Below are 14,435 nucleotides of genomic sequence, written 5' to 3'. Positions count from 1 at the left end.
AATGCACATGCTTGCCTATAACAGATGATTGAATTTCAAATGTCAATGATGGATGGAAACTCTCTCCCAAGCAAGTAGTGTGTGAAGGGGATTTTCAGCTTGAGTTCAGGCTGTCTATATATATCCATACCCTGAGTAGCACTTACATACAATCAGCGTCCTCCAAAAATATGCCATTTTTTTTAAGAGCAGCAGTTACAGACCTTTAATAGTGCTTTTAGATTTATGGGTAACTCTTCAGTTTGGGAAAAATAAAACTTCAAACTGTTTCAAAAGCAGACAAGTGATAAGTATGTTTAAAACTTTCTTATAGAAGAGTAAAGGTCTGAGCAAAGTACAGTTCAATAAAATGTTAAATTAAACATTTTAAAGCTTTAGAAATAAATTAGAATTTAAAAAAAAAAAAACACATTAAAAATCATAATTTAAATAACCATTCATCCAAGAAAGCTGATTTACAGATTCTACTGTCTTCTTGTGGACTTGACCTTGACATTGACCTATATGACCTGAAGAGTATTGCACTGTGTAATCCTCAGGATCACACAAGCACATGCACACGTACACCTACACACACACACACACACACACACACACACACACACACACACACACACACACACACACACACTACAAAGTTCAATTAAACATGTTAATGAGCCGACCAGGTGGTAATAGCCTGTTTAGTGGGACTAATTGTCATGAGCAGTCTCTTCACACCTGGCCTCTACAGAAGGTGATAAAGCGGTGAAATATTGAATGTCCTCGTTTCAACTCTGCACGGGCACTTATAGCATCCAGAACTCTCTTAAGTGCTTTCAAAGCATTTTGGGGAGAAAAAAAAAAGTCTACAAAGGATAACCTCTTCATGGCAGCTATTATTGCTCCTGGGCATTTCCAGGAAAACCAAGAAATAAAATAAATAAATAAATAAATGGATAAATAAACAACAACCTGCATTTCAGCCTTGAATACCTATTGTGCTCTTTCTATTCAGTCATGCTCGATGTTATTTACCATCCAGAGAAAATAGAGAGCGAAATCTCTTCTTGCTACAAAATACCAATTGTCCATAAAATGAAACTCAAAATAGCCCAACAAGACACACACACACACACTCTTCTACCTAAATGTCACTTGAAATGATCACTCCTTATCAATTTTCCCTTCATTGCCAAAATTTTGCTGATAACACAATGTCAGTTTTTGACAGCGTCTACTTCAATATTGCTGTGGTGGTAGACACTGACTTCTGCAAAAGTTTCACAAATAGTTGGTTCTCATATAATTTTCATTTTCTTTTGCCTATTGTAATGGTATTTAGGCAAATTTTCATCTGGTATAAGTTCAAGTGACATATGCATTGATTTTTCTATTCAGCATATAGCAGTATGCATGATAATTATTAAATAATATTGTCATGAATAGTACTATTAATGGTCACTTTAATACATTACATTTGATGTAAAGGATTATTTCATAGCTACATCTTTTCCTTACAGAGACAACCAGGTAAGAATATAATTGTTAACTTTTCACAATCTGCTTTGCCTGATGTGTCTCCTGTCAAGACCGAACTCATCCATCTTCCCAGTTGACTCTCTTCACTCTCATTATCTCTTCTTCGTTGCCTCTATGACCTCCTCTTTCCTTCTTCAGTCGTCTGTTCGGTAACCGATATGACCGTCACAATCCCTTTGTCTTTTCCATCCTCCTTCTTTCTTCCCTGCCGTTGATCTTGACCTAACAATATGTCAGGCTTTACTACAAACCTATTTTTATTTCATATAAACCTCAAACCGCCCTTTTGGTGGCTCATATGTTCTTTGCTCAGCACAGAACATGGCATTTCACGTTTTATTTTCACTTCTCAAATGCTTAGTGAAGACAGAGGACTCACACGAAGTCACACGAAGTCACACGAAGACCTGGAGCAGCATGCCTCAGAAACACAACAAGACTCACTCATGGCTGTGTCATAACGAATCAGTAATATAATTAAGCTGAATATCCTGTCTGTTCCCTTACATATTTGCTGTTGCTCTTGAAAATTGGTTTAACGCCTGAGGTAGGTAATTTATGTACACAAATGTCAACATTATCTTACATTCACATCCTGGTAAGGGCATTTTCTATTTATACAGTATGTGCTCACATGCCTTTTAGAGGATCTTCCTTGAAGGTATAAACTGTCTATGCAATTTACAAACCTCGAGTCCCCTGAAAGTTTCTCAACACCATCATAAGATGTTGACCACAACCACTGTAAAACCATAAATCAATCTTCTCTGAAAGCCAGTGGCAGACGTTCATGTCTTGTCCTTAATTAAAACACTGTTACTTAGACAAACATTTGGATACCATTCTGATCATTCTGTTCTTGAAGCTTCCAAACAGAAAAGTTCAAATGGAATTCAAAAAGTTTCTTTAGCTGAAACCTAATATCACTTGGATACACAGTGAACAATAAAACCAAAACTCCAGTCTCTTTATTTTTTAACAACAAGGGCTCAGTCTCAGAATTAACTCACAGTACACTTTAATGATTTATTGATGACTATGGTCCAGTATCCCCTTTCTCACACTCTCTGTAATATGAGCGAGGATTCCTTGTATCTGAGGACTGACAAAGTTCAGAACGTAATTAAACTCAATCCAAGCAAATACCTAAACTTTGGAAACCGACGGTAACTGAGAGAGGTCGCACGTCCACCATACGACAACCTTTATCAATGAAATGCCAGTGAGACGAAACGCCGCTCTTTAAGTTAATTACTTAGGATGTAGCTTTGTCCTTCATTGTTCAATCTGACAGTCATCATATCTTAGTAAATTTGCCATTAAGCCAAGCTGTCTGTTCTTATCTATCTGCTCCCATCTGCTTCACAATAAGGTGTAGTAGATAGTGTGACATGATTTGAAGGTTGAGGTCTTTTTCTATTATATTTCAAGTGTAAACAGAAATTAAAGTCCAAGCCCTTGTTTGTACATGTGACTTCAGTTTGAAAGCGGATGCTGGCAGTTTCACATTGCATAACTTATTTGCTCATATTTATGTGTTACATTGCAGAGATCAAATGCAACATTGTTTCAGAATTATATAACGAAGCCTAAGAGATCGGGAAAAAAATGATAATAAGTCTTTCCCTCCACTGGTGTTTACTGTAAATATTAATGTCAATGTAATGGAAAAAAACGGAAATGCTGGAATATTCTCCTCTGTAATGTGTCCTCTGGAGTAACCAGTACCATGGATAAAGTGTAATGAGATCCAGTGTTAATGTATTCTGTCAATAAATGTTAAGATCTGCATTCTTGATGAATGAGCTAATGCAAAACTGTATTGGATTCTTCTTCATTAAATTGTCTCCCGGACTCTAACTCATTAATCTGTTCCATTTCAGATAAGATGATTTTTTTTTTCTGTGATTGTTCAAGTGCACTGCTCTTCAAGACCTGGATCAAAAACAAAACTCAAAGTTGTCTATGCATCATTCAAGTTACACAGTTAATCAAAGTTCAATCAAATGTAATTGTTACCACTTTATAGTAATATAGATATTGGAGTTTCAAAATTGCATATTGATAGAATTTCAACGAACTTATACTCTGATCATAGAGGGGAAAAGTTATAAAAGTATAAAAAGTCAAATGAGTGATGCATTCAATATTCTAACTTCTTCTCATTTGATCTGTTTTTTTTTTTTAATGAAACAGTTTTATGTTTGTTTCGGTAACATCTGCTACATCAGGATCCCAACATTAGGAAAGAGAAGCTTTTGCTTGTTTTTAACAGTGTTCTTGACAATGTCAGTCTGACCTCAAAGGGTTAGTTCATCCAAAAATGAAAATGATGTCATCATTTACTCACACTTACGTCATTCCAAACCGCAAGACTTTTGTTCATCTTCGTTTAAGCTTCCGTAAGAACCAATGAGGTTTGTTCTTATGCAGTTGAGCTTCTACGCATGTTCGCTGATCAATGTTTATATGTGGATAAATGCCTAAATTCAGTCTTATCATCATATAAAGCGATCGTGTGTCCTCAGAAAATTTTGATAAAAAATGCTCAATTATGGATTCGTTTTTTGATCTCTTTGAACTTTTTGAAGTGTCAAAGTAGTAATTGCGTGGACTGTCAATGGTGGGACAGAAATCTCTCCATTTTAATTTACAATATTTTCATATGTGTTTCAAAGATGAACAAAAGTCTTACGGGTTTGGAAGGACATGAGGGTGAGTACTTAATGACATTTTTTTTTTCCTTTTTGCGTGGACTTATTCGTATGGCACATTGCCGTGTAATGAATGTTGTGCAAAAATGCTGTTGAAAAGTGATGGAATTATATTAAGCCCGATATCCACAACCCATAAGTACACATTACAGTAATTGTAAAGGCCAGAGAGATTGTGAAAAAAGTTTCAATTATCACTCGTTTTGGTGCAAGACACCTTGACTGACTTTAAAAATGGACCTCGGAGGAAAATAGTTCCAATATATGATATAACCCGTTTAACTTCTAACACACTGGAATGTATATCTTTGACATGTCTGAAATGGAGTGTGTATGAGAGAGATAAAACTGCAACTATTCAGTGTGGTTTATTTAAAGAATCTGGCACTGACAGGAATCCTCCAATGCAAAGCTAATGCATGGTGCTGAGCCACAGTCCAAAGTGTATTTGGACCACATTACGCTATGACGAATACATTTGGCTGTATGTGCAAATGGACAGCTGCATGGTCTAAAGGTTGTTTTTAAGGGGCAGTTTATTATTCCTGCTCAGATGCTTTTTGCAGTTCTGTCTGGCAGTTGGAAAACTCCTACATTTAGATAACAGAATGCAAAGACACACTTTTTTCTTTAGAATAATATGCACTGACAAACTGTTCAACACCAGGAATATGTATTAAAACTTTTCATACATTTTTTTTTTTTTTTTAATAGTAAGTGATGATAAAGTGCACATGCATGATACATGAATGACTGTATGTCTATTATAGGGCTGGGTGATAAAAAAATCTCAATATTGTTTCAGGGGGAAGCTGTCACACATGATATGTTTCAGTAGCTCTAGTGTTTTAAGTCAAACGCCCAATTAGACCGTTTCAAAAAAGGTCAAGGTGTGTTTAATGAACTGGAACTTTTGTTCTGAGTAATAACAGTGGAAATGCCAAGTGCTAACAGACTTTGAAAAGATGCATTGGAGTAAAAAGTGAAATAACTAGAATCTCTAGTTTTAGTTTTTAACTTATACAGTATGTTGCCAAGTGCACATCAAACTGCTACTGTATGACTTTAATGCTTTATGATTTTAAAGACATTTATAAGGGAACTTACAGTTTACCTAGAAACAGCCACGAAGCAACCTGGGTGAAGTGTCTTGCGTAAAGGCATTACGAAAAGTTTAAGGATTCCTCTCAGCGGGGTTTGAACCTACAAGTTCAGCCCAAGTCTTTAACCAATATACCACGCATTGAAACGATTATTTACACGCGAGGCTTGATTAAACTACGTGAATATTTGTAATAAACCATAAAAGACCAAAAATAATACATGAACACATGCACACAATCGCAAGTGGATGTGAAAAGAAGCAGCTCAACCTTCTCCGAGCCGATTTCGTTGTCTTCCACAGCGGGGCAGCGTTACAGCAATCTACAGACAGCATCCATAGGCATGTAAGATGAACTTAACTTGCTGTCGAATGTCACATACCAACTATCTGATGTAGACAGAAAGCTATAAAAGTGCGGACACATGTCCGCGCGCAGAGCATGAAGGCGCGCGCTCCATCGAGGACCATGGCATGATATGAGACCTTCATTTTACGCACGTTTACGTAAACTCAATAACAGCCACACATGACTTTCCAATGGAATCAAATCCTATGATTTATGGCGAGGATTACTGAAGTGAAGATAAAATGAAAATAAATGGCAGCCGGTTGATGAACAGTTCTTCATTGAGCCCTTACGAGACCACGCTGGATCGTCCTCCATGGGTCGCCACAACTTTGGGCAGCTTTCTGATCTTCACTATCGTGGTTGATATATTGGGGAACCTCTTGGTGATCCTCTCCGTGTGCAGAAACAAGAAACTTAGAAACGCAGGTAAGATCGCTTTTAAACCAAATATGGCAAGCCTTTTAAACATTTAAACCTACGAGTATCTTTTTTTTTTTTTTTTGTCACTAGCCTACAGTGCTTATTTTTAATTCCTAGCAAATAATCCAATGTTAGTATCTTTTTTCACTTTCATCTGCAACTATTCATTCGATACTAGTAGCTACTGCAAATTAGTGACTAACATAACCTATATTCAATTAATCACCATACTTATTCCTTAGATTCTAGTGAGTATTTCTTTAGTAAGTTATCTCAGTAGTGACAAGGAACTATATGCCATTCATTTTTATCAAAAAATGATATAGGTTCAGATATTAACTACATTAATTGATATAACGGACTATATAGTGTTGTAGCTGTTCCAGTACATACTACATCGTTTCCAGCTTTATCATTACTTACTCATTGCATTTAATATATATAGTAGACTATCTGTTCGATTTGTAGTTAATTAGGTTTTGTATCTCACTTCAGTTGCTTTACTGAGGTAATGACTTGTAAAAAATAACAACTTTATAGTTCATTAATATCTTACTAGCAGGATTTAAGCACCAGGATTCCAGTTAATGGAGTGCTTAAATTACAGGATATCAAATATTGACAGGATTACATGCATACTGATTAACAGACAGTGTTCTCTGTATGAAGTGAGGATTAGGACTGTATTCTTAGTGTGATTTTATATTTTCTGTCATTCCTGACTGAGTTTTTATTGTACTGTATTGGACAATAAGGAACTATTTTTAGAGGTTTCAGGTAACTGGCCCAATATCAAACAAAACTGAACAGGCCAGTCATTTTCCTGTGAGTGGATGGAGTGCTTATCACCGGTGTCACACCGACCCATATGTCACGTTTCTCTGCCAATAAAGACAGAGACCTTATGTTGTTCCTCAGCTGTGAAGTTTGTGGCACCAGTTTGAAAACTACATCAACACTATTTGTACAAGGAAAACAGGTTTTAGACAAAAAAAAAAAAAAAAAAAATGTAGCCTGCACTTGTTAATACTTTACAGTGCTTGTTTACATGAAGTACAAAGCAAGTTCAATTAACTAAATATATACTTAAAGGGATAGTTCACCCTAAAATGAAAATTCTGTCATCATTTACTGACCCTCAAGTTGTTCCAAACCTGTATGAATTTCTTTCTTCTGCTGTACACAAAATAATATATTTTGAATAATATGGGTAACCAAACTGTTTTTGGGCACCATTGACTTCCATAAAAAAAAAAAAAAAATGAATAAAAAAAACTATGGAAGTCAATGGTGCCCCACAACTGTTCGATTACAAACATTCTTCAAATACCTTCTTTTGTGTTCAGCAGAACAAATAAATTCATACAGGTTTCGAACAACTTGAAGGCGAGTAAATGATTTATTTATGTGGAGCAGCATGTGTTTCTGCTGTTAAAATTAGGCAGGCATCAAAATATGGTATCAAATATTCATATCATGACAGTTCCTGAAGCTTTTATAATGGTATATGATAAACAAAATTTAGTGTTGTCTTCTTAATAACAAGTTTAATAAACTTTTTACAATAACAAGAGGAACATTTAACATTTAATTACGATAAAACAATACACAATGAATACAAATATAACTAAACAAATGTTTCAAACTGATTTGCTACAGAACACAACTACAGTATAAAGAACAATAATAAAGAATCAGAATACTCTTACTTACTATCTACAAATCTTTTCTGGACTGGCATGTTTTAGACCAGACAAAAAAATGTCAAAGTGTAAACAAATGCTTGAAAATAAACATTAAGTATTTAAATGTTTTTATTTATTTATTTATTTATTTATTAGAACTATAGCAAGTACAGAAAACTGAATGGCTGTTTGAAAACATATATACTGAGTGACTTAGTTTTCATCTTTGCGGGTTTTAGAAACACAAAGCTGCGCAGCGCTGCAATCGGGGTAACCACTATATTTCTGCTTTTCCATAAGTGCTACCAACTGTCACATTTTCGTTAAGCCCATCACGCAGCATACATGCAGTGTTGTAAATTGTAACTGGTTAATAGGAAAGAGGCAAATGTGTATTCTAAAGATCAAAATTCAGAAAATAAGGTATTATTCACACAAAAAAAGCCCACGATAGCAATTGCTTACTGAACGTTCATTACCGAAACAAACCAAATCCTGGCATGTGTCTAAAATTGAGGATATTACTATGTAAACTGTAACACTTTGCCCTGAAATGTGTTTATTTTCTTTCCTCTTGTACTGAGTACACTGCACCATGTTCTCTGAGTAGTGGGTCAAATTAACCCAGTAATTGTTCCATTAGCCTCCCACGATGTGTGCTTCATTATGTTCCTCGCTATGGAGAGGACCTCCCATGGTCCATTTTGAAGACCACTGACCCAGTATGAATATTCAATTAGCAATCATTCCACCACATATCCAAATAGTGATTCAAAAAATGCATATACGCGCTGTCACGTGAACACGCACACATTCGCTCTTCATTGTTCTTCTCTGCTGAAACAAAGTGGTTCCGCTCCTCCCCATTGCGGTCTATCTGTTTTATTTAAGCTACTCAACCTCAAAAACTCTATCTGCTGTGGCACCACTGTCTGTTTAGATTATTCAGACCAACCATTCCCTGCTGTTAGGTAAGCCTCATTTCAACACAGCCAGTGTACCTACATCATAAAACTGCCAATGCAACTCTACCGGAGAGCTAGCAGTGATATGCTGTACTATATGCATGTTATGTCTTGATATGGGGCAACCTGTAGATTTCAAGGTCTATACACTCACTGGGAATCGAATTCATGACCTTAGCATTGTGAGTATCATGCAATACCAGTTGTCATACAGGCACTTGGTTCCCTCTTTAAATGTTTCAAGGTCTCGGACAGTGTAACAGAGCCCGTCTTCTCTGTGCGGCTCACATCTCTATCTACTGTTCTTTAGTTGCACTGACTTTGCTTATGAGCCCAAGGCAGTCTTATTAGATGAAGTTCACTGTTCATTCAAGAGGAACTCTCCTCCACCAATTATACAGAGGCTATGTGAGAGGAAGAAGGGCCCTTTCAGCAAGCTCTACATTGGTGGAATGAGGACAGAATCTTTCTACAGAATATAAGTGATTACTTACAGTATTTTCAAACAACAGCATCTAAAAGTCTCAATAAAAATGATTTTATTGTTCAGGTTTAACTGAACCATGGTGTGATTGTTCAATCTCAATTCAAATGTTGCCATGTCAAAGTACAAATTAAATGGATAGTTCATGAAATTTAATGTCACACATCTGAATGTCCTCATTGTTTTTTTTTTCTCAAAACAATTGGTTGGTAATTCAAGCTCTACTTGAGTACTCTACTAAATAGGCAGATAGATAGATAGATAGATAGATAGATAGATAGATAGATAGATAGATAGATAGATAGATAGATAGATAGATAGATAGATAGATATATAGATAGATAGATAGATAGATAGATAGATAGATAGATAGATAGATAGATAGATAGATAGATAGATAGATAGATAGATAGATAGATAGATAGATAGAATGTCGGAATCCAGAAGAACGTTTTTGCAGGGTCATATACCCATATTTTGCCTTACATTTATAAGTCTTGAAGCCGTACTGCTGTCACGGTCATCATCTTTCTCACCTTCCTTGGACTCCATTTCCCAGCATTCCTCCTTTTTACTCACCTGCACTCTGTCAACAATCAACGCTAATCACCACCAGCTGTTTCTCATCACCTGCACTGTTTATAAAGACTCTCCACACACACACTCCTGGGCTGCGTTCCAGTTCGGTTTTAGACACGCACTTGTGAACTTCCCTAAACACTTCCCCTTGGGGAATCCAGTGCCCAAGGAAGTCGACCGGAAGTTGAAGTCGGCCGGGTGCCGCCATCTTGTAGCAGAACTTCACTTGCGTTAGCATCCCCATTGACTCCCATTCATTTTGGCGTCATTTTGACAGTGAATAACTTTACAACTGAGGCGTTTACAGACTCCATTTGTCCATTATTTATTTCCAAAGATACACGACAATGTATAAAGGGCTCCATTACCTTCTATGTAACATTATGGCCCCGTAGAAACAGTTTTTGTAAAAATAAGCTAACGATTGCGTCATAACCAGTACAGAAATTACCGTACAGACAGGAGGAGAAGCTCGCAGACAATCGGGGAGATTATCTTAATATGGCGTACTATACAAACTAATTAATCAGAATACTTACTCCTGCTCACTCACGCCAAAGAACTCCCCGCTCAAGCTCGCCGTCTCTGCAAGATTAACGATGGCAGTTTGCACGCACAGCTACTAGAAGATTTACATCTGTCAGACAGGTTGCGGACGTCATCAAGCTTAGTGTGAGTCTGCGCGTCAGAAGCGGAAGTGCTAAAAATCGCTAAAAATGGGCTTCACTTGACTCAATTGAGTTCCAATGGGGTCGCTGTGTCCATTTCTTTTACTGTCTATGGGGGAATCCCTGCCGCCATTTTGAAGTGCATTCCACTTCGTGAAGTGGACGAGGGAAGTTTATATGGACAGACCCTCGCTCCCTTGATTTTGACCGAGGGAGCGAGTCTACTTCACATGTACACTTCAGGCAGCTCCATAACCCACAATGCAACACGATTATGACGTCACCGCATATCGCGTTTAATTTACCCCACCACAAACAACTCTATATTAATTCTTTTTTAAACATTTAAAACACACATATATACATATAGAATGCTGTATTAAACAATTTTGTAAGGGGAAAAAATAAATAATAAATCGGCTCCATTGCGGATTCCAAGTGATCAAGGGGCTTAGGACGTTCCAGTTCAGCCCATACAAAGGTTCCGCCAGAAGTGGGCACTCGTGCAACGTAAGCAATGATGTACATCCGAGTCAACGAGACAGAGGGAAGTTAGCGAGGGAAGGGCATTTAAAAGCCGAACTGGAACGCAGCCCTTGTCTAATCTCATCTATGACCCACTGTATGTGCTCCTTGGATGTGACTCACCTAAAGGCTTCTTACCTGATGTTTGTCTCCAGTTCCATGTCTCCATTCTCCAGCTCCCTGTCTCTAGTCCTGTGTTCTTGTCTTACAAACAAAGGAAAGTGCTCAGATTATCTTCATCATTGACTGTTAAATGTGTTAAATGTGTGTGTGTGTGTCTGTGTGTGTGTGTGTGGCGCTACTCACCTGTTCTGTGTCCATCCTGCTGCAATCACATTCCATATCCACCATTGCAATTACCACTGTTCATTAAATAAAGCCTGTCTTCATTTATACTTACCATCTCCCTGGTCTGTGTTCCGTGACAACTGCATTGCCCTGTGGGGAAACTCCCTAATTTTTTGCTTTTTGAAATGAAGCTTTATTTATTCTCAAGGACTTCATGTCCTCACTTCTGCCTGACTTGGCCCTCAGCCTGTCCTTTGGGCTGGTCTCGATGCCTTAATGAATGGGCAATTGCTGATACATTGTACTGATGATGCGCTCCCTTGCAGACTGAATCATTTTTGAAGATCCACTCTTGGCTTCTCCACTGTTAAACAGCCAGAAATGCCTGTTATGACACCATGTTTGACATTTCAATCTAGGGTCTATATGACATTGTGAATTTACTGTAGCCATATTTATTTATTTTTAAGTGGGGACAAAATCTTTTATTGCTGCTTATATGGCTGCTTTTTTAAAAAGTTTCTTTGTTCTATCTGCTTAGTTAAAAGTTAAAACATTGAGGGAATGCATGATATGTAATACCTTGAAAGCACTTAATAAAAGTGCATAAATATATATATATATATATATATATATATATATTTTTATTTTTTTTTTTTAACAATACTTTACTTGAAGCAGCAGTTGCCATGTTTGTTTATTAGGCTAGTTTTTCATGAAGTTGCTTTATGTAAAGTCATTTCTGAATCTCCACAATAGAGCTACAGTAGCAGAACCAAGGTAATTGGTGAACTGAAAAAAATGTCTTAACTTGAATGCAATTAAAGTTGTAATGGATAAAAGCATCTGCCAAATGTAAATCTTAATTTCAAAAAGTACAGTCATGTTTTGTGGCTTCCTAGTGTTTGGTCCACTAAGGCCAAAGCATTTTCTCTCCGTTTTGGCCTTCCATCCACTCTGAGACGGCGTTTTAAGTCAACAAAAACATCACTTTTGGAAAACGCTCTCCAAAGCGGGTAAATTTGAAAACGCCGTCTTTGCGTCTTAGTGTGGACTGTGAAAACGGAGGCTTTTGAATACGATGAGGCATTTTTAGTCATGTGATGCAGTCATATGACCAATTCAGCCAAGACACGTCTCCCAGTCTACATTCTCGCTTGCTTTGGCCACTTTATACTCCTGTGTTACTCGCAGCAACAACTCCACCACACTGTCGGTCCATTTAAAAAACTCAGTGCCTCAAAGTTCCAAAGAGCCGGAAAGTAAATAAACGCCTAGCGGGAATGACGCGGGTCGAAGCTTTACTCATGCGCAGTAGGGGGATGTAAGCGTTTTCATACACAGTAAAAAAAATCCTGTTGTTTCTACGGAAAAATACCGGCAGCTGTGGTTACCAGAACAATACTGTAAAAATGACATCTAACCGTAAACATACTTACGGAGTTACATGTGAATTTTACATTTTAAATCTGTTAAATTTATGGTAAAATAACGTATTTCATTAACTGATATAATGTTAATTTACCAACCTAATGAAGTACTAATATCTGTTTTGTACCTTTATAATACACTGACAGTCACCAAACACAGTGGTGATGAGAGTCACATGATGAATCAAAGTTCATCACAAGCAGCTTTTCCACAAGCTGAGGAAGACAATACTAATATATAGAAGGTGCACACAGTGTCATTCACACACACACTAAACACCATCATGGTAACATGCATGAAATTTTAAAAATGCAATAAACATTAATTTAACAACATTAGATGTAACATAAAACCCTAATGTACATAACTGATTAGAAAAAAATGAGAAAAACTAAGAAGAAACAGAGTTATTTCAATGAAAATATATCAAATGTGAAGTGTCACGCAGGGAATTGTGGGAATGTCAATTTACGGTTTTTCACTGTAAATTTTACAATGAATTGTTATTTTTCACGTCCAAAAACTGAATTTAACGGTATTTTACCGTAAAATTACATTAAATGTACCGTTAGATCTATTACAGTTATTCACCGTATATAGTACGGAAACTTTCTGTAAACCAATCAACAGTTTTTCACCGCAGCATTTTTACAGTCTTTTACTGTTAAAATCACGGTCATTTTTTACAGTGTACGTTTCAGTGTGGATGAGCAACTTTTGGAAAACGTTTGAAAATGATAGTGTGGAGGTGGAGCGTTTTTAGACGAAAACTCTGTTTTCAAATATATCTGGATTAGTGTAGACATAGCCTAAACCACTGACCACAAATCACAATTCACAAATCTTTCAATTTCTTGTTTAAAGCACACTTTATATTGTCATAATCTCTGTAATTTGTTTTTATTTTCCTCCCATGTTTCTGAGAGACTTATCTCTTTTACAAATTCAGAAATGTGTTTTTTTTCTTTAAATGCTCTTTATGGTTTCAGGCCAGGTTGCTTATTTTAATATATTGTTATATATTGTTCTGCTTGAGAGTCAAACAAAATGTCAATGTGTAGTGGTTACCCAAATTACCATAATGTACATAGAACTATGTGTTAATGCAGACAAAACAATATCCTCACTCAAGCATACTGATGGTCAGTGTGCTGCTATCGGCTTTGAACTGATTTGTTCAGTATTTGTGCAAGGCCAGACTGTGACCCTTTATTTTGGGTTTGACGGAGGCAGATGACAATAACAAATGTCACATCTCTCCTGATTGGGCTTCATAATGTTCTCATTATCTATAGAGATGAAGTGAGGAATGATCTTCATGAATAAATGTTGCTGCGGCTCTATTATTATTAATATTTATTTATTTATTTAGTTAGTTTTTTGAGGTACAGATAATCACCTTTAGATGTTTCAATTACTTTTTTCTTGCTAATTGTTTCTCCTAGAAGTAAATTTGTTTATTTCCCACTTTTACCTTACAAGGATTTTCAGAATGACATATTTTATTGTGCTGATCCTTTAACATAATCTGTGCCAAATTGTAAGCTGCATAGTACATGCTCAGCACTTTTTCTTTGTCTTTTGCCACTCTGCTTGTCTTTAGTTGTATTAAGCAAAAGTACATAAGTGATGAGTTTTGTTTGACAAGACTCCAGTATCATGTGAAACTGCCCTCCAGGATCCCAAGGCAGTAAAATATTG

General features: G+C 36.6%; 1 protein-coding gene across 1 annotated transcript in view; it reads left to right on the top strand.

The window, feature by feature from the left end:
• The first annotated feature begins 5,928 nt into the window (after positions 1-5,928).
• The window catches only part of mtnr1ab (melatonin receptor 1A b), a 29,819-nt gene continuing 21,312 nt past the window's right edge, over positions 5,929-14,435 (top strand). Inside the window, exon 1 of the mRNA XM_067370733.1 lies at positions 5,929-6,115. Within this exon, the coding sequence (XP_067226834.1) occupies positions 5,929-6,115 (187 nt within the window). The remainder of the gene's footprint in view (positions 6,116-14,435) is intronic.

Source organism: Chanodichthys erythropterus, chromosome 1 (assembly GCF_024489055.1).
Source record: "Chanodichthys erythropterus isolate Z2021 chromosome 1, ASM2448905v1, whole genome shotgun sequence".
Taxonomy (NCBI): Eukaryota; Metazoa; Chordata; class Actinopteri; order Cypriniformes; family Xenocyprididae; genus Chanodichthys; species Chanodichthys erythropterus.
The sequence above is the reverse complement of the archived record's forward strand: the minus strand, read 5'-3'. Positions and strand labels throughout refer to the sequence as shown.